The 26,781-nt window shown below is 43.1% G+C and overlaps 1 protein-coding gene across 3 annotated transcripts in view; it reads left to right on the top strand.

The window, feature by feature from the left end:
• Map3k5 (mitogen-activated protein kinase kinase kinase 5) overlaps positions 1 to 26,781 on the top strand; it is a 198,847-nt gene that overhangs the window by 157,427 nt on the left and 14,639 nt on the right. For 2 of the 3 annotated variants that reach the window (XM_027401935.2, XM_027401936.2), the window contains exons 16-24: positions 3,029 to 3,156; positions 3,739 to 3,875; positions 5,590 to 5,695; positions 10,082 to 10,239; positions 12,884 to 13,061; positions 13,789 to 13,809; positions 18,963 to 19,140; positions 19,232 to 19,400; positions 23,968 to 24,153. In XM_027401935.2, coding sequence (XP_027257736.1) covers positions 3,029 to 3,156; positions 3,739 to 3,875; positions 5,590 to 5,695; positions 10,082 to 10,239; positions 12,884 to 13,061; positions 13,789 to 13,809; positions 18,963 to 19,140; positions 19,232 to 19,400; positions 23,968 to 24,153 — 1,261 coding nt within the window. Of the gene's footprint in view, positions 1 to 3,028; positions 3,157 to 3,738; positions 3,876 to 5,589; positions 5,696 to 10,081; positions 10,240 to 12,883; positions 13,062 to 13,788; positions 13,810 to 18,962; positions 19,141 to 19,231; positions 19,401 to 20,307; positions 20,461 to 23,967; positions 24,154 to 26,781 lie in introns of those variants that run through there. The other variant, XM_035440373.1, reaches the window with a different exon arrangement.

Here is a 26,781-nt window from a genome sequence, read left to right as displayed (position 1 = left end):
CATGTGCTAGGCCCTGGTCCATCACCAAGTAAGTCCTTTCTACATTTCCTTCTAATTCTAGAAATACTTTGCTAATGAGTCGGAGTTGATTTTAAGAGAGAGGTTGTGGATCTAACAGGATTTTTACAGTCTATCCCTAGCTGGTTGTTAATCACAGATTGACTTTGTCCTCTAGCTCTCTATACATTCCTGAACTATTCACTTCTGTCGATAGCCCCTGTCTAGCTGTTGTATGTTAGTCGATTTGGGAGCTTTTAAAGATGTCAAACTCTAGGGTACTCCTGGACATGGGTACTCTATAAGAGAGGCAAATGTGCACTGAAGTCGGAAACTGGCTAGGTGTAGTGGTGCATATCTGAAACCCAGCAATCCGAAGACCGGAGCAGCAGGACCCTACTGGAGGCCTACTAGCCTGGGCCATGTATTGAGATCCCCATCTCAAATAATGCTAGGAAACACTAGTCTAGGTGATTGACAGTAGAGAACTGAGCCTCCAGAAGCTAAGCTAAGTATATGTAGTATCTCTGATGAAACCATTGGTTTTTTTCTGTTTCTTGCACTTTTCCTAATGTAGCCCAATTTCTTGACCTGAAAGGTTATTATTTCATCATATCTTGGCACTTGCGCCAGTGAGAACTGCTGTGTTTATGACATTCTCCATGTTGGAGAGGCATATTTACCCTTAACTCAGCTGGACTCTTAATTAGTATTGTAAATTTTGAACTATCCTTGGTTTAAATAGTGGAATTTGGATGCTTGCTTCTCTTAATCCTAAATGTAGGCATGTATAATTTGCTTTTCAATAGAGGGTCAGGAGGCAAGTTGCCTATGAGTTGGTTGCTTGTGCCAGCTTGATGATTCTAAATGTCTAAATCTATAGAATGAGACAGCATGTTCCACTGATGGATGTCAAAAATAATCCCTCCAGAATTAAGTTGGTCTTCACAGCTGACAGTCATTCACTAACTAGCAATTGGTACTACTATATATCAATAGTTCTTGTGTTAACTCATACCATGTCAAAGTGTTCTTGCAGTCTGTAGCTGATAGACTGTTAATGGATCAGTTTAAAGCCTGCCCTTTAATTCTTATAGCAATTCTAAAGGGGGGGGAAGTGTCTGAGAGATGAGGGTTTTCCCTTTGCTGCTTGCCAGCTTTCTGAGGAGTGTTATACACATTATAAAAAATCTCCTGGGATTGACATGTATAACAAGATTGTTTCTAATTTAAATAAAAAGAAAAACTTAGCTCAAGTGAATTTAGATCTTCACAAAGTGTGTGCTCAAGCTGGAACTTACCCTTCACTGCTTCATGAAAGCAGTATTATTCACCACTGAATTTTCTAGTTTGTTTAGTTGTATCTGTCATTGAAAGATCTGAACATTCTTTAAGAGTATGTTTGAAGCAAGTTTGAGGCATCAAGTTTGCATTTAATATGCCTTAGTATAATTGAAGCTTTTCATATCAGTAGCCTCTATTGTGTAAGTGTGTGTGTGTGTGTGTGTGTGTGTGTGTGTGTGTGTGTGTGTGTGTGTGTATGTATGTATTTATGTCTGTGTGGGGCTATCATTGAATCTCTGTCTGTGGTTACTGACACTCCAACATATTTAGCTTATTAAATAAAGCATAAGGAAGGCTGTTGATTTGGACTGCCTATACCAACAGATCAATCCAAAATAGAATCATTGATGTTGCCTGTACCTAATCTGTTCTGATCATTCTCTATCAAGAAAGAGATGATAGTCAAATTCCCAAATGGGCCAGTTTTTCTAGGGAAGAAAAAAGCAGATTTACAACATCTAATCAAAGGAGCCCAGCCAGTCTAAGCCACCAGAACAAGGAATTCTCTCCACTTTGACATATGCAAGAATAATGACCGAAAGTCAACCAGTAGATTTTTACACCATGCTATTCTCTCAATCCTGCTTAAACAATGTTAAGCCTGAGCTGTTCTGCCATGTCCAGCAAAGCTCCTATTTGGAGCATATGCTGTCACCAATTACCAATGAAAGCCAATTAAATGATTACAAGTTGGTCTGTTGAAATTTTATTATTTGACAAGCTATGTAATAACTACAGAAGGACTCATTGATCATGGAATTCTTCAGAGTCTGTTAGATTTACAGTACTTCATATAGCTATCAGAAGTGCTGTGCTAGTCCAGAAATATAAAACCCTTTCAGAATTTGATAGTCATATAGAATAAGCACATGATTTTGAACTCTGGTTTACAGCTGGCCAGGCAAAAATTATGATACAATAGGCTTTGTGAATTTAGAAGGTAAGGATTTTGAGTCAATGGCTGAAAGAGACTAGACTATGAATGGTTTTGTGGTTTCTACTAAAGAGTTTATAGGACTTTGGGAAGTTGTGCATAAACATTAAAGATATTGGGACCTGGCGTTGGTGGTACATGCCTTTAATCCCAGCACTAGGGAGGCAGAGGCAGTCGGATCTCTGTGAATTTGAGACCCACCTGGGCTACAGAGTGAATTCCAGGACAGGCTCCAAAACAATACAAAGAAACCCTGTCTCAAAAAACCAAACAAAATATTTGGGAATTTTTGCTTCCCTGGACAAGAGCCTCCTGGATAACATTTATGTTGGTGAAGACAGTGTAACAGGATTCCATGCTCATATGGACAGTAGCTTTGTAGATGGTATCCAATCTCCTGGACTCAAGTCTTAAGTCTGCCACGACCTTTATGGTCTTGGGTAGTTGTCCTCTCTATGAGTTACTTCCCTTGTCTGTAAAATGGGCATCCCTGGTAGAACATTTAACTAAGAGAAATGAGTTAATATATACAAGGAGCTGTGAACAGTATCTAACACTTTTTTCTTTGTCCTGCCACAGCTGCATTGTCACAGAATTTATGAGAAATAAAAGTGTTAGATGATTGAAGGCTTAGATGGTCAATGATTTTATTTATGGGCATAATTTAGCTGCCATTTTCAATGTGCATTACTTAAATTAATACTCTAAAGTCTGGCAGGATGCTTGGCATATTGACATTTACACATCTTCCAGATACTCTCAGCCCCTGCATGAAGAAATTGCTTTGCACAAGCATCTGAAGCACAAAAATATTGTCCAGTATCTGGGCTCCTTCAGTGAGAATGGCTTCATTAAAATCTTCATGGAGCAAGTCCCTGGAGGTAAGATACACTTTTCTAACTTTCAGAAATCCAAATTTTTAAGGCTTGGAAGAGGAGCGAAACTGAATGGAATTATTCATGTTGAAAGAAAGGTTACATGGATGACATTATCTTTTTTAATTTTCATTAGAAAGAAAATTATTTTACATGTCAATCCCAGGTCCCTCTCCCTCCCCTCCTCCCCTGTCTTCTCCCCAACTAACACCCTACCTATGCCATACCCTTTCTGCTACCCAGGGAGGGTGAGGCCTTCCATAGGGGGGGTCTTCAAAGTCTGTGGATGATATTATGTTTATGCTCATTTAGCAGATAGTAAAGACATTTTGAAACCATTTTAGATTGAGTCATCATGACTTGGATTAAAGCTAGCAGCTAAACATCCTTTTACTTAGACTGTGTTGATAATGACTGCCTTCAGAATTGGGATATTTTCATACTCATGTTTGAGCCCAGGTAACTAGAGTCGTTTCTGACCTACTGTGAAGAGCCAATGCAGGCTGGATTAACTTTGGGTCACATTATTAATATGCTATAAAGAGCTCACTTGGATGAGTTTTACCCACAGTTTCTCTTATTTTACAGGAAGTCTTTCTGCTCTCCTTCGTTCTAAATGGGGCCCATTAAAAGACAATGAGCAAACAATTGGCTTCTATACAAAGCAAATATTGGAAGGATTAAAATACCTTCATGACAATCAGATAGTTCACCGGGATATAAAGGTAGGGTGCACAGTGATTCATCCTCCTGGGGTCCTTCCTGGGTGGTTATTTTATTTGAAAAATACTAGGTTGTGTTCTGAGTGTTAATTATGAATGGGGACTAAGAAAATCTTGGCAGTAGCAGAGATGTCGGTTCTGCTCCACACTGTGATTATGTTTATGTATGCCATAGTCTTCCATAAAGAATGGCCTTCTTACCCAGTGAAGCCAGGAGACCTTTCTGTTACTTGGCGGTGTCATCTAAGAGCACTATGGGATGGAGTGAAGTACTCACAAGCTAAGCAGGACATGGCCTCTTCCTGAGGAGCTGCTAGGCCTATTACTCCTTATAGAAATCTCTAAAATAAAAAACTTTAGCTTCTCTTGAAAAAGAAAATTCAAAACTGAAAAACTTGGTTCTTTGAAATTAAAATATAATTACATCATTTTCTCTTTTCCCTTCTCTGTCTCCAATCCTTCCCATGTACCCTCCTTCTCTCTCAAGTTCATGGCTTCTGTTTCTTTAATTGTTGAGATATACATTCCTAAATATATAAATACAAACTGTTCAGGGCATATAATGTTACTTGATTTCAGCGTTGACCACTTGGTCTTGGACAACCAACTTGGGGGCTCTTCCTGGGGAAGACTATTTCCCCTGCCATCAGCATTCGTTAGTTGCCTGTAGTCCTTTGTCTAGAGTTGACACCCCATGAGATTCCCCCTTCTGTGTTAGTGTGTCTGTTGGTGTCATACTTACACAGATCTTGTTTAGGTAGCCAAGTTGATGAGACTTCCCAGACTTCTGATATTCTTAGGAGAGGAAATCTCACAGCAAACTTCTGTTCCTCTGGCTTTGCCAATCTTTCTGCCCCCCACCTCTTCTGCTATGAGGCTTGAGTCTTTGAGAAGGAGTTGTGTTGTAGACGTGTCATTGGGCCTAGGTGCCACACTGTTATTGTTCTCAGCATTTTGATCAGTTGTAGTTTTCTAAAATGGTCTCTGTCTATTGCAATGAGACATTTCTTTGATGAAAAGTGAAAACTCCACTTTTCCGGGGGCGTAAGGATAAATTTATAAAATGGAACTATGAATTATGATGGTTTACTAAAGTGGTAGTTTTAAGTTTTTCTCCAGGATCCATGACTTCACTGGCTCTTTGCACTTTGCTAGGTTTCCAATACCAGGCATGATTTCCCTCTTGTTGAGTTGGCCTTAAGTCTAATTAGAGAACTGTTGGTTGCCAATAAATATGCAGGCTACTATGCATACTTAAGAATATTGTGCTGTGATTGTCATTGTTGTGGTTTAGAGGCATCATAGCTGGGTAGAACTGTTGCTTACTTCCCTCCTTAGAAGCCTGCTTGCTTAGTGACTTACAACCCTAAAGCCAACTCAGGCAGGCATCCCAAGTATTCCAAAAGTTCCTGGGATGTTAAGAAAGTTGTCATTTCTATAGATACTGTACACAGGTAACCTGGTGAACTTTCCCTCGGGGCCATGCTTGACCTTGTGACCTGAACAGATGATTTTAAACAATTGCTAACATATAAATAAAAAATTACATCAAAAATTCTGTATTGAAAAGAATTCTCTATTGAGATAAACTACTAATGAAGAATGCAGTATGAATGTCATTATTTGTTCTGAGGGCATTTTTTTTTAATTAGGTTTAAGTCAACCACAAACAGTATCTGTAATAGATGACATTTTGATTGGAGCATTCTTTCCCTAGGGTGACAATGTATTGATTAATACCTACAGTGGTGTTCTCAAGATCTCTGACTTCGGGACATCAAAGAGGCTTGCTGGCATAAACCCGTGTACTGAGACCTTTACAGGTAGGTTTTACACTAATGATACAGATCTTGGATAATTAAAGACGAAGTTGCTGAGCCTGAGCGTAAGGTGGGAGATGAGCTGAGTCAGTGTTCTCATGGACACTAAGTCGGGATAGCCTGGTGCACACTGGGAAATGTTCTAGGGGGCCTGGCTTGCCCTTCCTGTCTTCTGTGAGTGGCTCAGTCGGCTGCCACTGAAGATTGCTTTTCACTTTCAACTTGCTATTTGTTTTGTTTCCTGTCCTTTTTTGCTTCTGGTGTACAGCCACGCTGACCCTCACATGCTGTTTTTCTTTTACAAACATTTCCTAGCCCAACCTCTCTGAGTCTTACTCATCCCCAAATCACTTCCTATCTGGACTCCAATTTCCCTCTTCTCTAGTGTGTTTTCTCCCAGGAATCAATTCCCCTACTCCACAATATAAATAACCTTAGGATTTCAATTCAGAAGGAGGAAGTGACTCATCCACTCAGAGGAGGTGGGGATGAGAAATTAGGCAATGCACAGTGATTGAGATGTCTGCAGTGCAAAGTCCTGGGAGGGCGGGGACAGCAGTTTCCAAAGAGGTGAAGCCTGCCAAGAGGAAAATAGAGCGCAACCGATAGGTGACTGCTCATTAGATACAGGGCCTGCAAACTCGTCTCTGCTCCACGTTCATATTCTGACTCTTCAGAAGTGTTATGTTTGTTATTATTACAGATGGGAGGGGCAGGGCCAGAGATTGAGAGATTGATTTTTAAAAAATTATGTTGCCCATATTGAGGTTCATTGTATAAAACTTCCAAATAATTAATAAAAATATTGTGTTGGGGGCGGGGGAAGGATTCCAAAAAGAAAAAATTTAAAGAGTCAATGAGTCTTCTTTGATTTAATGTAAGGCAGAATGGCCAGGTATCCCCATTTTTGAATCCCCTGGGGTAGGTAGGAAGGGGTTCATTTTGCACATAAGGACATTGGTGGACAGAAAAGGGAGGTCTCCAGTACATGAGGGGGCTTAGGGGATCAGTCCACCCTTTGTGGTTGGCATTGGCCCTCAGCCCTCAGTCTGTCTCTCCCTCCAGCTAGCCCTGCATCTGAGCTGGTAGCCCGAGAGGCAGGAAGGAGGGAGACATTCTGTAAGTGTGTCTCTTGGATCCCCCAGTCAGCACCACCTCCTACACGCCACACAGGGCTACCCATATTTACAGTGTTTGTGTTTCTGTCCTCATTCTCTTTCAACTTGGCAAGAGGAGGTTTAGACGCTGCCCAGACTTGGCAACTCAGGAGATGATAATCCCTACTTCCATGCTGGTTTGGGACAGGATGTTGATTTAATAACTTCTGCTCATCTTAACAACATGTCTGTAATCCCCAAGGGAAGGAGTCTAGTGGCCACACATGAAAGTGACATGTACAGTGTGTGGCTAATGATTTCATATCCCTCTCTAGTGCTGATCTGAAAGCCATGGCATGCAGACCTTGGTCCTCTCAACATGGGGCTTTTTAGCACTAATGGGATGCTGTAGGGGTCAAGGCACCTCATCACGGTTAGTGAATGTGGACCTAGCTCTGTTTCACATCTTGGTGGTTCCGGTGAGGGGAAAGGCAGTGGAGGTTATCATTTATAGAGCACCGACGGTGTACTTTGCTTGGGAGCATAGCACATTATACATACTGAAATTTGTACATGAACCTAAGCATGAGGTATCATTATCCCAGTTTATGGTGAGAACATTAAGGTTCAAAGAGTTTAAGTAACTTGCCCAAGGTCACAGAACTGGTTAGTAATAGATCTGAGATTTGAACTAGACTTAACATGCTAAGTAGAATTAATTATCGTCTCCTCCAGCCTTTCCCACCCACACTCTGCCCTGTCTCCATTGAGGGCCACTCTAGATTTTGGCTGTCACTGGCACCTTTTCTCACGCTCCAGTCCAGTCATCCAGGAAGCACGTCTGTTCTGGCTTCAGAATTTGTCCAGAAGTGGATGGGTAGTTACCTGTCCAGTGGAGCAGCTCTCCTGTCACAGCTGTTTTGCATAGCCTCCTCATTTTCTGACTTCACATTTGCCCTGTCCTGTGGGGCACTGCAGCCAAGTGATGCTTTAAAAACATCCGCCAGAGCCCTCAGTGGCTGCAATTCAGAGTAAACAAAACCTAAGCCCTAACATTAGATGAGGCGTGACTTGCTTTGGAGCCTGCTGCCTTTCAGACCCCATGTCTTACTCAGCATCAGAAAGACTTCCCTGCATTTCCTCATGGCATCCAGTGCTTACCTGGGCTATTCAAGGCCCAGAACTAGGACCAAGGGCTCCTGCCACTCCCCATACATACACACCCTTTCAGTTGTCTGGCTTTGCCCAGCTCCTCACCTCTCCTTTTCAATTTATTCATATCCGATCTTACGGTTTGTCTTTAATAATGGTTCGTGACTTCTCTTTGATCAAGTAAAACAGTGGGGTTTTGTTGTTGTTGTTTGTTTGTTTGTTTGTTTGTTTGTTTGTTTTCTGAGACAGGGTTTCTCTGTATTGCTTTGACGCCTGTCCTGGAACTCACTCTGTAGATCAGGCTGGCCTAGAACTCACAGATCACCTGCCTCTGCCTCCCAAGTGCTAGGATTAAGGGCGTGCACCACCACCACTACCAGGCAAAACAGTAGTTCTTGAATGAATAAATGGCATCAAAAGGAAAGGAAAGGCCATGACTGCTCCTAGGGAATGTGGCGGAGAAAGTGTATTGTAGATAAAAGGGAGTACATAGGTAGAGGCAGGGACATCTGGAGAGTCCAGAGTGAGCATGACCAGACTGAGCTGGGCCATGTGGGGGAGATGGGAGACGGAAGGGAGGAAACCAGGTGCAGCAGCCTGGAGGCCAAAGGTACAAAAGGGGTGGTTAACCAAAATGTCTGGATTATATAGGGAGAGCCTCTGGGGGAAGGGCAGCCCAGCCCCTGGCCTGGAGAGTTTGGGGTTGAGGGTGAGGTATGCCAGCCAGACCTGGTAACAGGTAGGGACCAAGGGATGCTGGAAGAACTTGGAGGCCAGGTCCACTTCGCTATGTTAAATAGGTATCTCAGCCATTTGTCCTGGGTTTGAAACGTAACAGTTCTCAACTTTTCTAATGCTGCAACTCTTTAATACAGCTCCTCATGTTGCAGTGACCCCCTCCCAACCATAAAATTATTTTCGAAGCTCCTTGAAAACTAATTTTGTTACTGTTATGAATCCTAATATAAATATCTGCAATGTGGGCTATTTGATATGGGACCTCTGTGAAAGGGTCATTCAACTCACAAAGGGGTCACGACCCACGGGCTGAAAATCATTGTATTAAAATCTGTCACCAAGATCCATGACAGAAAGTATATCTATGTGATATACAGAATCATGTACTCCATACGTTTTTTGGATTTTTTTCATCGTAGCTCTCAGAATCTTGGTGCTGTCATAATTTAGAAATAAGAATGATCTCCTTTTCTTGTTATTTTTTTGTCTAAGGCTCACACATATGCTAAGTAAGCACTGAGCCATATCCCTGTCTTTATGGCTTTTTTTTTCCTTAAAACATGAAGAACTGTGCGATTACTGGGGGCCATGTGATGTTTGAAAATATGCAAAGATTGCTTTTGATGTAGCACATCTGTCTCCCCAAACATCTAAACATTTCTTAGTGTGAAAGTGTGGGTCCCCTTTCTAGTTTTGTGTTGTTGTTGTTGTTGTTGTTGTTGTTGTTGTTGTTAATAAAAAGCACATTATTGCTAACTCCTGTCACTTTGCTACAAATAGAAACCAGAACGTTTTTCCTCTGGATTATAACTTAGTGCTGACTGGCTGCTGTCACCCATCCCTTTCACCTCTGTACTTTCTCCAGCTCCTAATAACCACTCTTCAGCTTTGATGAGACTGGGGTATGTCATTGTCCTGGCTTATTCCACTTACCATAGCAATCTCCAAAATGGGAACATGAGTCGAATACTGGGTTCAAAAATTGGGGACTATATGTGAGTAAGTGAACTAGATGTTCTCTGGAAAAGTTCACATAATAGGAGCCTTCATCTATGGAAATAACTGAATGCAGAAATATGTAAATTGTTGTATTCTTTATTGTTCAACTATGGTCAGAAGTCTCTACCACATCCCTTAGAGGGGTGTATCAGCCATGTATCACTTTAGGAGTAAGAGCACCCCAACTCATAGCCAGATGCTATTGTTTCACTGGTAAAAATCCATTATGAACACTTGTTTCTACTTTCCTTAACTGCAGAGAAAAATGGATCTCAAGGAAAGATGAGACATCAAGACTGGGATCATATTTTTTAACTGTTGTATTTATGTAGAAAAATTGAAATGGTCACTAGGTGTCATTCTTTCCCTTTCTAAAGTGGAGATATGTTTGCATTATTTTCAGGCACCCTGCAGTATATGGCACCAGAAATAATCGATAAAGGACCTCGAGGCTATGGAAAGGCTGCAGACATTTGGTCTTTGGGCTGCACAATCATTGAAATGGCCACTGGAAAACCACCATTTTACGAACTAGGAGAGCCACAAGCAGCCATGTTCAAGGTCACACATCATAGATAAAGATTTGTATGGATGTTCTGTGTGTGTATGAATGTCAGAGTCTACTAGGAAGGAAGCCTGAGGAGATCTATTCAAGTTCAGGGAAACCTGCTCTTCCCACTCTGCACTCCACACCTGTGCCTTGCACAGTCTTGGTTTTCTCAGTTCTAAACTCAGTGTAACCTTTTACAGCACAGTATAAGTGACACAGGACTCTAAACTCCTTGGGAAATAGTGTGAATATCTTCCATGTAGGAAAAATATAAGAACACTGGGGGGCTGGGAATCTTTCACAGTGGCATAACCCTTTCCGAGCATCCCATGTGTGCGCATGCACGTTCACGCGCACACACAAGCACACGCACATACACATGCACAAAAATTCACAAAACATTTAAATCTATTTAGAAATTAAATCTAATTATTTCCCTTAATTCTCTACTGCAAGTGTTTGAAGAATCCACTTTTATAAAGGTCATAATTACTGTCTTAAGTAAATCAACCTTACTTTCACATGTCTGTTCTTTTAGTGTGTTTACCAATGAGTAGTTCTAGGAAGTGAGAGCACACCCCACCCCAGTGTAGACGGCAGGGGTATAGAAATGGTTCTGAGATTTGGAAATCTGAGGTCTAGACAAAGCAGTGCTATGCCTGAGACCCTGCAGTCCTCCCTAGCCAGGCTGCCTGTTTCTCTGGAAGCGAAGGTCTATGCCTGCTCTGTAGCAGAGACTTCTGAGCATCCCTTATCGTCCGCCTGTTGCCCGCCAACCACAGCTCAGCTCTCACTCCATCAGCGTGTGGCTCTTTGCAGGGGGCCCTGTGATTGTTATATACCTTCCACGTTTGTGCAGTGGAATCTATCTGAAGCTTGCTGAAAGCTGATAGAACACCGTTGATATGAACATGAAGAATGCACGTGGGAGGCTCTGAGTTCTATCCCTGGCTCTAAACTCCATCGTGAGCACTGAAGGACAAACAAAACAAACAAAAATCAAAATCCCGGAATGCTGACCAAACCTTGTGTGAAGACACAAGTGTTTCTTTCTTTTCGCTTGGCGTTCTCTAGGACTTCCCTGAGTTTGGAGAAGAAATGTTGCTTCATCATCCATAGTGCAGTGGTTATTATGAAACAGTTTAGCACACCTCTGTCACTGAAAGGAAGCCTGGCATGTTCATGGGAAGCGATACTGTCTCAGGCTAGATCATATAGCCCCTGACGCTGATTGGACATGTTCTGATACAGGCTTCAACATGCTCAGGGTATTTGGAACATTGGACAAGTTATTTAACCTTCTTATCCTCAATAGGTAAAGAATGGGTAGAAAAAGACTCTCTCTCGCCAGGCGTTGGTGGTGCACGCCTTTAATCCCAGCACTCGGGAGGCAGAGGCAGGCGGATCTCTGTGATTTCAAGGCCAGCCTGCTCTCCAGAACGAGTGCCAGGATAGGCTCCAAAGCTACACAAAGAAACCCTGTCTTGAGAAAAAAAAAAAGACTATCTCTCACCTGAATTTTTGGAGGAATATGAGATATAATCTATGCAAAGCACCTAGAATTATTTTTAACATAGAATAAAGGCTGTATGGTTATTTATAAGAATACATTTATAAACTGGGCAGTATTGGTGAACACCTTTAATCCCAACACTCAGGAGGTAGAGGCAGGTGGATCTCTGTGAGTTCCAGGACAGCCATGGCTGCACAAAGAAACCCTGTCTCAAAAAACCAAAAAAGAAAATAAAAAGGAATATATTTTTATGTATCAAAATTATATGAAAACATCTTTACATTTTAGTATGTGCGTGTGTGTGTGTGTGTGTGTGTGTGTGTGTGTGTGTGTGTGTGTGTGTGTGTACACTCACTGACGCATGCTTGTGGAAGCCAGAGGACAACTTCCCATCCACCTTGAGTTCCAGGGATCGAAACTCAGGTCCTTAGGCTTGCTTGATAAGCATGTTTAAATGAGCCATCTCACTTGCTCCTTTAAATTTTTTTGAATACTAATAGTAAGAAGTTGATTCTAACTGTGATATGAAGTATGTTTTACTCTCAACGTGCTTTTAAATATTTCTTAACGCTGTTGATTTGAGATGGGGAAATACAAGTTATGCAATAGGGGAAAGAACATGGGCTTTAAGCAAAACAAATCAAGACACAACCTCATCTCTCTGAAGCCTTATTTTCCTCATCGGTGTCAGAGAGGCAGTATTTAATTTGCCAAAGTGTTGAGAGGATTCAGTGAGATCTGGCATATAGCTATTCTGAGAAACTCAGTAATGGCAACAAAATACTTTTTTTTTTTTTTTTTTTTTTTAGTGCAGCATGTATTAATGAGTTCTCAGGCTTTGAAGGACTGTCTTATCACTTTGTAATGTGAATGTCTTAAGCTAGTTACTCTCCCTACATCCTTCAAAATATTACAAAAGTTCTCTGTTGGCTTCCTGTAATCTACAGAAAGTGCAAGTCACCTGGAGAAAATACACAGGCAGATTGGGAATAGAGCTCAGTGCCAGGACACAAGATGCATGAAGCCTGGGGTTTAAACCATGGCACCCTGGAGCAGAGAAAGAAAAAGGGACAGGAGAGGGCAGACAGGGGGAGAGAGAGAGAATGATCAGGGGACTCATTCTGCTCTTGAATCTGCTTCAGGTGGGGATGTTTAAGGTCCACCCAGAGATCCCAGAGTCCATGTCTGCTGAGGCCAAGGCGTTCATCCTGAAGTGTTTTGAACCAGACCCTGACAAAAGAGCCTGTGCTAATGACTTGCTTATCGACGAGTTCTTAAAAGTGTCCAGCAAAAAGAAAAAGACACAGCCCAAGCTTTCAGGTATGTGATTACAAGAGGAGAATGGTCTCTAAAGCTTAAGCTTTTTAAAAGGAAAAGTGTCTCCATAAGTAAACATCTGTTTCCAGTATCGCTGGAAATTGGTATAAACAGCATACTGTTCTTGGGCAATTGGTTCTGTATCAGGAAATCCTGTTACTATCATTTTCACAAATGCTGGGACCTCGTACATAATGATTTTCCTTCATGCATAGATGATCGTTACTGTGCCAGTCTCTAGTACATTCTAGTATTGGGAATTTCACAGTGTGAAAACGGAGTCCTTTACAACTCCATGTTGCCACTAGTGGGCTAGAGGCTGTAACAGAACTGTTAAATTTCCAAATGTCTGGGTAATATGACCTTTTAATTGTAGGCAGCAGAAAATACCTGCCACCTCTCAGAAAACATATTTCTGAATAATTACCAAAAATGGAAGGAAAGAAAGGATAAAGGAAGATAAGTAGGCTGGTTGCCAGCAATAATTAAAACATAAGTATAAATTATAAGTGAATTTTTGTCAGTAATTCCGTAATTCATTTCAATAAGAAATGTAAGGTAAAGGAACAATTTGTCCTTGGCTTTTGGGTGTTTGTACTGGATAAGGACAGACAGATGAATATTTGGAGAGGACATTGATCCCATTTCAAGCACTCGCTTTTTGTTGACTTTCCCAGTTTGACAACAAGGCCATGTGTGCTTACGCTGTTCACTTTTTGTCTTTCCGCAGCTCTCTCGACTGGATCGAATGGTGAGTTGGCTTTACATTGCCCACTGGGCTGAGAATTGGCAAATTGCAGTAGGCTCCATACTTGCCATGGCAGGCCCCACCCCCTTCTCTGACTTGGGAGGCTGATCAGCTCCTGCTGCAGAATCACCCCGCCTCCTTAAAGGAGACCTGAATTACTGTCCTGGGTGCAGGGTTGTGACTGGTTTTGAAGTCATCAGTTGGGGTGAAGTCTATGTCTTCTTTTCAGTTGGCTACTTGTGGCTTCTTGGGAAGTGTCAATATCATATACCTTCTTCTAGCATCTTAGGACAGTACATGGACTCTAGTGGGCCAGGAGCTGTAGTTTTGTTTCCTTGGGTCAGCTTTTGCAAATCAGAACCGAGAGCTTGAGTTTGCTCTCAAGTTAGCCAAAGCGTTGCAAAGAAAATTAAAGGAAGGGGTGTGGCTGTGGATGAGTGGTTGACGTAAGTACAAGTGGTTTCAATGTCCATTGTGTCAGGAGGTTAGCACCGGTGGTGTCTTTGCAGCTTGTTCGGGTGCCTCAAAGCCTAGAGCAGAGGCTCATTCGTCAGGCTTTCCCTGGCACAGTCACTCCAGTTTTCCTTCTGCAATTCTGAGTTGGGGGTAGGCTCTCAGATGCAGAGAGACAGACTTATGTCCATACTTCCTTTCTCCACTGGCATGCTGGAATGTAGAAAGCAGCCCTTGCATTTTCACAAGGTAGACCCTGCAACACTGCTGGCTTTCTGAGCAGCCTGCTCTGCACAGAAGTCAGGTTTTTTTGTTTTGTTTATGGTTTTTTTCATATATGGTATGCAAAAGCTTGCTTATTTTAGCTTGTCACTCTGTGCTCATAATGATACCTATTTCCCAGATTTGATTCAGAGACTAAAATAAGGTCCTGGAAGAGTCTTAGAGCTGTGCCCGGCCACCCAGTCTGTCATTATTTGGTTCTTTCCATGTTCCATGGTTTTCATTCACAGGAAGCATTCCCCTCACACAATCACACTTACGTTAACTGCCATAAAGTTAACTGCGCTCACTTAGCAAGCTGTACGGCTACCCAGTCTTCTCAGTGCGCATGCGCCTCACCTCAGCGTGGCAATCAATGTAAGGTTGTCTCTGTTGGTCAACTGTGGCTCCTGTGTCCTCTTTCTCTGCATTCAGCATAATTCTGCAGGAATTTAGAGTCTCCCCTAGCTTCATAGTCTAACTCTAATTAAGATATTATAAATCTTTAGGATTTTTAGAGTCAGTGGGTGAGTGTTGGGGTCAGAGCTGGGTTCCCTTGTTGATGTGACTTACTCACCTTAGACATGACTTACTCTCCAGTGGAGGCCACTAGACACCTGCTCCTGGGGTAGTGAGAATGAGATGAGACCATGTGTGACAAATGCAAGTAATTTAAAGGTAGCTGTGATGGCTCTTACTGCTGCTTTCCTTTGCGTGCCTCCTGTGCTCAGCCCCTTCCTGACAGTGACTTGTTGAGAATGGTGACCCACAGCCGGCAGGCCTCCTGCTCTTTCCCTCAGGGCCCCCCTGATTCTCCGGTTAGAACCTCCTCAGAACTGAATTCTCTGAGCTCTCCCTTCCAGAGAATATTTGCCCCATTTCCCTGAGCAAGGTTGTGGATCTCAAAGGAAGGGGCTTCCCCTCAATCCGCTAGGAGACTGTTGAGGCTCTCATCTGTATAGATGCCAACACTCACAAACACTTCCCTCTCCTCCTCAGTAAGCAAGATACATGTGCTAACCTAAACCAGGAGCAACGGTACCATCTCATTATTCTCTAGAGTTCCTGTGACCTTTATGCCTCCTGTCAATAAATTTATGACCATGACCTGGGTTTCTAAATGATAAACAGCAGGATACCTCTTTCCTCAAGTGTATTTTATAGACCAAATACCTGTTTCTGTCTAGAGCACGGACACTTCCCTTTCAGGAAGCCTGTACCCTCAGAACCATATAGATCCATTCAGTGTGGAAGGACAGAAACCTCGGGAGCATTTTGATTTCTCATCTTAACATCCCCTTCTTCAGTCTGTCAGTACATGCTGTTGGCTAGCCAGAAGATAGTCTATGATGAGGTCGGGCTTAACAAGAGAAGCAATTTAGAACCAGGTTCATGGTTTGATTGCCCATCAGGCTGAGGATGAACCAAAACTGTGCATGGGGTCCAAAGAAGTCTTTTTCATCCCAAAATAAATGGCAAGCCCTGGGTTCTACCAGTTAAACATGTACACTTTTACCCCATTAGGTATCATTTTAGGTAATCAGTATCCATAGCAACCTTAACATTCACAGGACACAGGCTGTCTCATTGCTGGCTACTTAAACTGCATGATAAGACCAGAGAGGTAAAAAGTGGACAACTTAAGGCCTTGTTCCCTCTCTATAGATACCCACACGCATCACACAAGTACATTTATAGAAACACAGGACAGGAATGCCTTACCTGGTAGTGCAAACAGTATTAATCTGTTTATTCCTGAGACATCAGTTCTGTTTTGAAATACAAGTCATCACAGTGCTGGTTTCTTCTTTATTGGGGAAGAATAGAGTCTTGCTGATTTATAAAGTTTATACCTGCCCAAGCTGGCCAGAACTTGGCATCCTCCTGCCTCAGTATCCCAAGTGCTGAGATTACAGTATGTGCCATCAGTACCTAGCACAATCAAGTTCCTACCAAAGCTCTTTTGCTACCTGCTGAATATCTGCTTGTGGAAACTATTTTCATAACCTTTTTCTGACCATAAAAATATCCATGGGCTTTTCTACTTCAATTTCTGTTGCTATGGTAAACGCCAAAACCAACTGGGAAAGAGTTTATGTGTACTGCTAGTGACAATCCATCACAGAGGGAAGCCAAGGCAGGAACTGAAGCAGAGACCATAGAGGAATGACGCTTACTGGCTTACGCAGTTCCCTTGCCTGCCTGGGGATGGTACTCTGCAATGGGCTGGGTCCTCCCACCTCGATCGCAATTAAGAATATGCTTCGTAGATGTGGGTCTAGGCCAATGTGATTTAAGTATTTCTTCAGCCGAGGTTCCTTCCTGTCAGGTCACTTTAGGTTTGTGTCAAGTTGACAGCTGAAGCCAACCTTGACATGGTCTGAGGAGACAGCTCAGTCGGTATAGTGTCTGGCAATCTGGGTTTGATCCCCCAAAATTTACGTTAAAAAAAAAATGTCAGGCATAGCACTGCACACTTGTGCACTGGAGAGGCAGGGACAGGAGGATCCATGGAGCTCGATGACAAGCCAGCTTGGCCTACTGGATGAGTTCCAGGCCAGTGAGAGACCCTGTGTTTAAAGGGTGTGTGTGCATACATGCATGTGTGCGTGTGTGTAAACACTGCATGAGAAACAATACTGGAGTTTGTCCTTTGAGACATACACATAATGCACAAACACACATGTATTCACATCTGCAAATACACATACACCTTCATGCACGTACAGAATACTTGTTTATTGTGTTTATTGTAGAAAATTTGGAAAATGTTTCACGTTAAATAGTATCTTCTAGAAAGAATCACCATTAGCACTATGGCATAGTTTTGTATATTTTCTTTCAGTTATATGTACAACATACATTCTCTCTCTCTCTCTCTCTCTCTCTCTCTCTTTCTCTCTCTCTCTCTCTCTCTCACACACACACACACACACACACACACACACACACACACACACACACACAGAGGTACATACACATACATGCCATACATGCCTATGTTAAAGTCCAGATTCTAAAAGTGACTGGAGAAGCTGCAGGCAGAATAGAATGTCCGTTGATTTAATTGTCAACTCAACATGATCTAGACAGAGGATTTGTCTAGATCAGTTGGCCCTTGGGCACATCTGCAGGAGACTGTCTTGACAGAGATAACTGAGGTGTGAAGACCCACCCATTATGAGCATCATTCCCTGGGTCTGGGTCCTGGACAACCTTGGCTTCCCTGAAGTGATGGATTTTAACCTCGAATTCTGAATTAAGATAAACCCTTCCTCACCTAGGCTGACTTTGCCAGGATTTTTTTCCCATAACAAGAGAGAGGAAACTAGGCCAATTTTCTGGCTTTCAGATGCTTGTGAGCCAGAGAGAAGAGTTAGGGATCACAAATGTGTGTGTCTGTGTGGTGGTCCATAGCCAGCATCCCTCTTAATGATGCTGACTTGCACAGTGTTAAACAGTTGGAGAGGACCACTGCTGACTGATCACCTACTGCAGTGGGAGGGGACCACTGCTGACTGATCACCTACTGCAGTGGGAGGGGACCACTGCTGACTGATCACCTACTGCAGTGGGCGGGGACCACTGCTGACCCACCAAACCTTTAAGACTTGGGTGATCTCAGCCTAACCCAGCTTAAGAGAAATTAAGTAAAAAGAGGTTTCCAAGCAACCACAGATTCTTTTTATAATGTTACACTTGCCTGTTTTAGTAAGAGATGTTTGTACTGTTAAGACATTAAAGATGTTTCTGGCAAAAATTACTGCTTTAAAACCAGTGTGGGATGAAATGTGGGGAGCTCCGATTGCGCTTAGTCTCCATCAAAAATAAAGTCCAGGTTGGCCATGGGTTTGGGGTCTGGCACCCAGGAATGGCCTTAGAGGTCACTTGGTCCCTTGGTTTCCAAGTTGTGTTAGCAACGAATGCTTTTCATGTGCCTCCTCGAGCTGCCATGGCATGTGGCCATCAGCAGATTTGTCTTAGGTGAAGCAGGCTTGGAACCTGTTGCTTAGACCATAGCATCCTATCCCTTCCCACTTCCAAAGCAGCCACAGATGCTAAGGCAAACCTGCACACCTGTGAAGATATAGCTTAAAATTGTACATCTCATCCTGTTTCTAGTTGTGGGCACTGAGACATAAAATATCAATGTAAGTGGTCCACTAAATTAGGATTAGAACCCAAGACATGCTGAGCCTGCCGCCTGGTTTTTCCACCCCAGGAGACATTCCTTTCAGGGTTCAAGAGGCCCTATCCTGGCTGAACCCTTATCCTATGTTATACTGAGCATGGCAGGGACCATGATCACATGACCAGCTTCTTCTATGGCATGACTCATCCACTCGATACCATGATAAAGGATGTGGTCTCTTTTACAGACCTGCCAGTATGTGTGACGTTTTTAAAGCATTTGCTACCTTCTCTCCCTTCTGCTATAACAGAATATCTCAGAAGTATCTCCCTGCCGGTCCCTGTTCTGGTGGAAGACACCAGCAGCAGCAGCGAGTATGGCTCTGTTTCTCCTGACACGGAGCTGAAGGTGGACCCCTTCTCATTCAAAACCAGAGCCAAGTCCTGCGGAGAAAAGGATGGGAAGGGGATACGGACACTCTTCTTGGGGTAAAGAGCTGACTTATTTGTGGTGAGGTGCCCTGTGAAGTGTGTGACTTTAGGAAGGAAACCCTGGCTTACGCTGCTCCCATTATTACAGCATTCCAGATGAAAACTTTGAAGATCACAGTGCGCCCCCTTCCCCTGAGGAGAAAGACTCTGGCTTCTTTATGCTGAGAAAGGATAGCGAAAGGCGGGCTACCCTCCACAGGATCCTGACAGAAGACCAGGACAAGGTCGTGCGGAACCTGATGGAGTCACTGGCCCAGGTAAAATGTGTTGGGCAGGCACTTCCCTTCCTGGAGATTCACATAGTTCTTTTTTTTTTTTTTTCTGTAAGTGTAATTTGATATTTCCTAAGATGAACTTCCACTATGTTGCCCAGGCTAGGCTCAGGCTATCCCATTCTGTCTCCTGATTAAGGCGGGGCTACAGGTACATACCCTGGCCAGACCCTACAGATGTTTCTCTGTGTCCTTATGATATGGGGTTATAGCAGGTGCTCTGAAGTGTGAGGAGGCTATGGGACCCTGAGTGAGAAGACACAGCTGCGTGCTGGGTGTCCTAGCACCTGAGAGGCTGAGGCAGGAGAATGGTGCTTTCTGGGCCACCCTGGGCTACATAGGGAGACCTTGTTTTAAAAAAGGTAATAATAAAAAGCCTCCCTTAGGGCAAACAAACAAAAAAACCTTAAATGTAGAAACTGTCTTTGTGGATGTTAATTATTGTATGCTGAAAGCAGTGTTACTGTTATTTATTCTTTTTCTTGCTTGTTGCTCTCCATTCCTATCCCATCCTTCCCTCTTCCGTACTTCGTCCTTCATCCTGTCTTTCCCTCCTTCCTTCCTCCCCACCACCCTTTTGCCTCCCACCCTCCTCCCTCACCCCTTCCCCTCTTGCTTCCTTCCTGTTCTTGTATTTTCTAAGAGAAGAACTGATGGTATTAAGGTATTCACACCCCTACTGGAAATAGTAAAATGTTGACACCAATAGACTCACAGCAATCGTGTATGTGTATAACTTATTAACAAGTTAGTATCTGTGACGTAGTGGCCATGCGTGTGCACACTACTTGGGTGGCACAAGCAGAGTCTCGAGTTGATGAACTTGCACCTAGTCCCGACACACCTCTTTGGCTGCTCATTCATTTGTTCATTTGTTTGTTCATTCACACAGTCAACAACAAGAATTAAGCCACAAGAATTGCTTGCTGATTTTGACATTAGCTCAGGGCTGCCTGTCAGCTGCTCCTCTGATCACTGGAAACATCACCCTGGCTTATGATGCCAACCACACAGGAGGTGGTTGGCAGCAATGAGCAACTCTGTTGTATGTTACAATGCCTGTGTGCAATAAATAAATAAATAAATAAATAAATAAATAAATAAATAAATAAATAATTTTCCCTGTTATATTAGGACCACTATAACAAAATGCTACAAGCCATTTCTGTCTTGCTTAGCAGAAATTTGTTTCCTCACAGTTCTGGAGGCTTACAGTCCAAGGTCAGGATGTGGGCACATTTCCTGTCTTCCGAGGACCCTCCCCTAGGCTGCAAATGACCATCTTCCCCGTGTATCTTGAGATGTCCTTCTCTCTGTGTGAGCACCCCAGTGTCTCTTCCATGTCTACACCTCAGTCCAGGTGGATTAGAGTGCCATCCTTAGGACCTGACTTAACCTTAGCTATCCCTTTAAAGGTCCTCTCCTAAATATTTACCCAAGGGATTAGGCCTTCCATATATGTTAGGGGCAGGGGTCACAGTTCCATTCCTGGGGAAATACTTCCCTGGGATCCTGTTTACAGACACAAGGGAACTTTTCCTCTCTGTGTATACACCAGGGAAAATGGAATTTCCTGGGTTCCAGCACAGTAGGCCATAGCTCAGACCTCTTGAGAATGAAACCTTTCCCCCCATAGACCGTGGATCCTCAACATGACACCTGTCGTCCCCTATTGGTCCTGTGAACATCAGGGACCCGACCACCTGTGCCCCCCTCCCCACACCTCCCCCAGTCAGTATGAACTGCTCATGGCTGTGGTGACTCTGGACTACACATAGTTTCTTTCCTCCTTTGGTCCTGGGAAAATGGCTGCAAAGATGGTAGAGGGGTGGCCCAGACTGTTTATGTGTCTCAGTCCAACAGTTTGCCTGCTCTTGTCTTTCCTCAGGACAGACATGGAGCCAGGCTCTCTTCCTTGGCTCTTACTGTCCAGCTCCAGCTGTGTCTTGGGAGCCCCACCAGGTTTGTGTATTGTTCCTTGAGCCTGAACATTCTGTCCCCATGGGAATTCCCGAATGTCCATCCGTCTTTTGGAGCTCATAAGATCAATGTGTGTATGCCAATTAGGACTCTGGCTACAGTGAGAGCTTCAGTGAACGTCATCTGTACCTTCTGAGGAAAACCCCGTGTGGTCCTAGTAGAATGCTGTCTCAAGCAGTGACCAGAAGGCCCAGGCCACCGGGTGATCTCGCATGAGAGGCAGCCAGGCCTCTAGATAGGGGGATAGATAGGATAGGTGCCAAGGATGCTGGGTGTGCCCATGGAGGTCATTCAAGAGCTGAGGGTAGCACAGATTGAGATAGGGAACACCAAGCTTAGATGGAGGAAGCAGGTGCATGCAGTTCATTCAGTCACTCAGCAAACACTGCAGGGCTACCAAATGCCAGCTCTGTCCCAAGTGCAGGGGACACAGCAGTGAACAAAACATAATTCGGTATCTCACGGAAGTTGACATTCTAGTAGAAAAAGAAGAAAAAAAACTGGTAGCTGTTTATTAGATGTATCATAATCATAGCAAACAGTTCCTCTGGCCATTATCCGTGTGTGTGCTCTTTCATTCCTCGGATGCCAGTACTAAATCGTTGTCCTGTTAGCAGCCACCTTTCCAGACATGCCTGTAACCCCAGCATTTCCAAGCAGAGATGGAGGATCCTGGGAGTTTGTGGATAGCTAGCCTAGCAGAAAGAGCAAGCTTTAAATTCAGCGAGGCACCCTGCCATGAGGTAATAAGGCAGTGAGGAATAGAGAAAATACCCAATATTTACTCATACACACACACAAGCATCTGTACACACAAGACTAGAGGGGACTTTTGCAGAAAACCTGTGAATGTTTGGGAAAGGCTCACTGTCAAATGTTTCCATTGTTCTGAGCCACGTTTACCCTGCAGAATGAGTTAACACAGAGGGGCTGGCATTAGGACAGGAAGATGGATTGAGTAAGTGGATGAAGTAGCCTGGACAGGAAACATTTCCCGGCATAGAGAGCATTCTTTCACAGGACAGCAACAATCACACACCCCAAAACCAGAAGCAACATGTTTTTGTTTTGTTTTGTGTTTTAAAACAAACCTGATGTCGAAAATAAATACTTGCTGTCCAAGCCATTGGCGGAGCTGTATCTGATTTATCTCGGAGCCAAGCTCCCAGCATCTGAATAACTTAGTTTTCCTTCCTGATATATAAAGCTGCCTGTGAATCTTCCCTCTGGCTGTCGTTTAGTTTGTGGTGAGAAAAAAACAAAGCGTATAATTGTTCTCACTATAATTTTAAAGTTTCTCTAATGACAGCCTTTAGGCCTTTCAATTAAACTTTTCTCATGAGAACTGAAACATGGAACCAAGTTCCCAAATCGAGAATATATGTAGATAAAGAACTCAGCCAATGGTGCTTTTGAAAATTTTTGATGGTATTCTAATAATTGGAATTTTATTTGCCCAGTAGAGAAATTTAATTTTAATAATATAGTAAGAAAATGCAATATTAAATAGAAATGAGCTTAGTAAAAATTCTGTTGCTTCTAATTGAGGATCAGTAGCATCTTTAAATTAGGCTTTAAAAAACTTTTTACGTGTTATGTATACCGTGTTCTGCCTACTTGTATGCCTTCAGGCCAGAAGAGGACAAGGGATCTCTTGATAGATGGTTGTGAGCCACCAAGTGGTTCCTGGGAATTGAACTCAGGACCTCTGGAAGAGCAGCCAGGGCTCTTAACCTCTGAGCCATCTCTCCAGTCCCAAATTAGGCTTTCTTTACAGAAGCATTGTGCCTTGCTCAAAGTAAAATAAATAAATTAATAAGTTAATTAAAATTCACTTTGAAAGAGAGATCTATAAATATGTAAAATTTATCCTTGTCCATTTTTATAACTGATTACCCAGTTGTTGTTAATGGCTCCAATGGTGGTATCTGAGACTGGATAAGGTAAGGAATTGACTTTAAAGGCAGGGGAAGGACCAATGACATGTGATAGACACACACAGCCCTGAGAGAAGTAGCCCCTTGGTACCTGGCTGAGCCTGGCAGAGAGGAAACTTGGCTGTTAAAACTCCAGTGATTGGTCCCATCTTTTCTCTTGCTTGGCTGCTGCTGGCCTTGTGGTGTACAGCTCTAGTCTGTCTACTTCTTTCCCTACCTAATGTCACTCTCAACTCCCCTGCATCTACCCCCTGGGTGCACTGGACACATCCCAACCCTATTTTATGACCTTTCTGTGGGCAGACTTTGAGATTAAGATTCTGTGGCTCAGTGCCTCTGTCTCACTAGTGTCCAGAGTCTTGCTGCCTCAGTTTATCTCCATTTGGACAAAGCTGCACATATCAGACTATGTCCTGGCTACCGACCAGTATGAGGGCTAAGTGCTGTTTTTCCAAAGACTGCTTAGTTCTGGCAGTAGCCATGGCTGCTGACAGGAGCCAGAGTTGAAAACATGCTCTTTTTCATTAGCAGGAGGTCTTTTCAGAGCTCGGTTCTTCTGAGAGAAGACAATGAGAATGGGAAGCTTGTGGCTGGCATGTCCAGAGTAACTGAGGCCTTATGGGTTTTATTTTCAGGGTGCTGAAGAGCCGAAACTAAAATGGGAACACATCACAACCCTCATCGCGAGCCTCAGAGAGTTTGTGAGGTCCACTGACCGAAAAATCATAGCCACTACACTGTCAAAGCTGAAGCTAGAGCTGGACTTTGACAGCCATGGCATCAACCAGGTGCAGGTGGTACTCTTTGGTTTCCAGGATGCGGTAAGTACCGCATTGTGCCATTGCTTCTCCCACAGACTCTGCTAAGTGTTCAGTTATAAAAATAGGATACAAGTTAAACTCTGTTCCCTTTCATTTATTCAGTAAACTCCGTTCTCTTTGGATGACAAGTATGAGATGTTTATTGAGTTCCCCCAAAAATAAGAGACCCACACAGCTTAAGCACCATGGAAAACGGTGCATATCACATAGTTCGGTGAAAAAAACATGCATATCACATGGTAAACCCTACATGAGCTCTTACAGAAGCCTTTTCCGCCCTTCTTCTAACTTCAGGTTTAGTTACATGATTTCATCTTAGCTCAATCACTCTATTATCTCTATGACTACTAGCAAACATGCTTACTATATACTAATGATATGCCTAATGATCACGTGGTGGGTTACTGTATTTTGGCGGCCTCAGGAGCATAGTGCACTTTAGTCATGTGTTTTGTAATGCCGTACAAGAAATGCCATCTAGTGGCCACTGAGGGAAATGCACTAATATGCCTGTGAATGCTTTCTGTTAAATAGGGGATTCCTCCCCTCTGCACCCCCATGGTTTTTCTCTGGTTTCCATAGAGAACATTCTTAACAGGTTTGTTTCATAAGCATTCACCATGGTCTAACCAGAAATATAATTCAGAGTTCAGACAGTTGATGAGTGAAAATTAATCCACATGATCTAATGAGAGATTCCTGCCAATGCTGTCTGTGCAAGACAAACTAGAAGCTATTTTGCAAGGTTGGTTCAGAACTCTTCCTGTTATTCTTGAGTAAGGCCTCTCTTTAGACTTTTGTACCCTAGGCACCTGAAGCCACCCTCAGATACCCTTACATAGATACGGGAGGCAGAAATAAAAGGTATCTTGATGGTGTTGGTGATGTAGAAATGGAATCACACTTTAGGGTTTTACTTAAATTTTACAAATTAATTACCTCTTAATGTATTATCACTCCAATATGTAGAAGGTTTCTTGACATTTGTATTTGAAGTTACAAATGATCCTCATTCAAAACTAAATTTCCACCCTTCAACGGCCACTGGTGTTCTGAGTGGAAACTACTTTGTCTCTGCTGTATGAGGAGCAGGAGCAAGAGCCCCACTTGGACTGAGGTGCTAGATAATGAAGGCAGTTGGCAAAGCCTTTCACTAATATTAAATGCTAAGGCATGCTTACACTGCGTCTATGGAAACCCAGCCATCTGCAATAGAGTGAAATGGGTTACCTAATCTGTGCTTGCCCACACATTGGCTTCCAGGAGAGAGGTTGGAAAGCAAATTGGCTGTAGAATTCAGAGTGAGAGCTATTTAGCTGTAATCCTGGGCCTCAGGCCCAGGTCAGACACAGACATGCAACTCACTCACTCCTGCTCTACTCACTGTCCAGTGTTCTCACTGGGTAGTCTGCTGTGTAATGAGGAGCTGTGCAGGGCAGATCACAGTAACAAAGGATCCCCTCTTGAGAGAAATAGTCCACTTTTCTAAATGATATACTGGTTAGTCACATAAGCAGGTCAATCCACTTAAAAAGTGGAAGCATTTCAAAGTCAGTCCCAAAGAATTTCCTGGAACAAGCGAGGTTCATCTCCTTGGGAGTAACTATGACAAGGAAAACCCCAAACTGACTGTCCCCTAAATGGGGTGATTTTGATGAGACTGGACTAAGGGGAAGATTGAGTGACTGTTGTTCCAGCTCTTGGCAGAGTTTGCAGCTCAGCCATCATTTCCCCATTTCTACCCAGCCTGTTTCCATAGATGCCATTGTCAACCAGGATGTCGTAGAGTCATTCAATACATTATGACAAATGCTTGTCTTTAAAAAGTTAATGTATTGTATATAAGGGGATTATTCAGTCTTTAAAAAAAAAAAAAGAAATTCTGGCACAGGTTGTACTATGGATGAATCTTAAAGAATGTCATGCTGCTGGGTGGTGGGGATGCATGCCTTTAATTCCAGCACTGGAGAGGCAGAGAGGCAGATGGATCTCTGAGTTCGAGGCCAGGATGGTCTACAGAGTGAGTTTCAGGACAGCTAAGGTCTACACACAAAGAAACCCTGTCTTGAAAAACTAAACAAACAAACAAAAAAAAAAAATGAGAATGTCACGCTAAGCCAAACAAGCTGGTTCCAAAAAGCCAAATGCTTTGATTGCACACTGGAGGTACCTAAAGTAGTGAGACCACAGAGACAGAAGCAGACAGGCATGAAAGGACTGTTGGGTAGGAGTGAGAACTTAGCCTCAGTGAGTGCCGAGTTCCAGTTGTGTAAGATGAAGAGCTCTAAAGATGGACAGTGAGGACATCACTATCACGTGTGGGGATGTGGTGCCTCGGGTGGGGAAAATAATCTTTATATTTCTAAAACTCATCTGATGAAATAAAATGATGAACAGTGGAAATTTTATATTGTGTGTAGTTCACAGCAGTTTTAAAAAAAGACAGAAAGGCCAGGTGTGTGTCTATTACAGTGTCCATTTAAACGGGTGGAACATTACCAGTCATTGTAAAAAGTTATCCTTACCACAGAGACTTTTGTGTGTGGCTAGGCTTTCTGGTGTACTCTAGCAGGTTATTCCCCTGTGTAGAGAGGCATCGGTGACAATGGGCGAGGTGGGGGACAGGAT

This window comes from Cricetulus griseus, chromosome 2, assembly GCF_003668045.3.
Source record: "Cricetulus griseus strain 17A/GY chromosome 2, alternate assembly CriGri-PICRH-1.0, whole genome shotgun sequence".
Taxonomy (NCBI): Eukaryota; Metazoa; Chordata; class Mammalia; order Rodentia; family Cricetidae; genus Cricetulus; species Cricetulus griseus.
The sequence above is the reverse complement of the archived record's forward strand: the minus strand, read 5'-3'. Positions and strand labels throughout refer to the sequence as shown.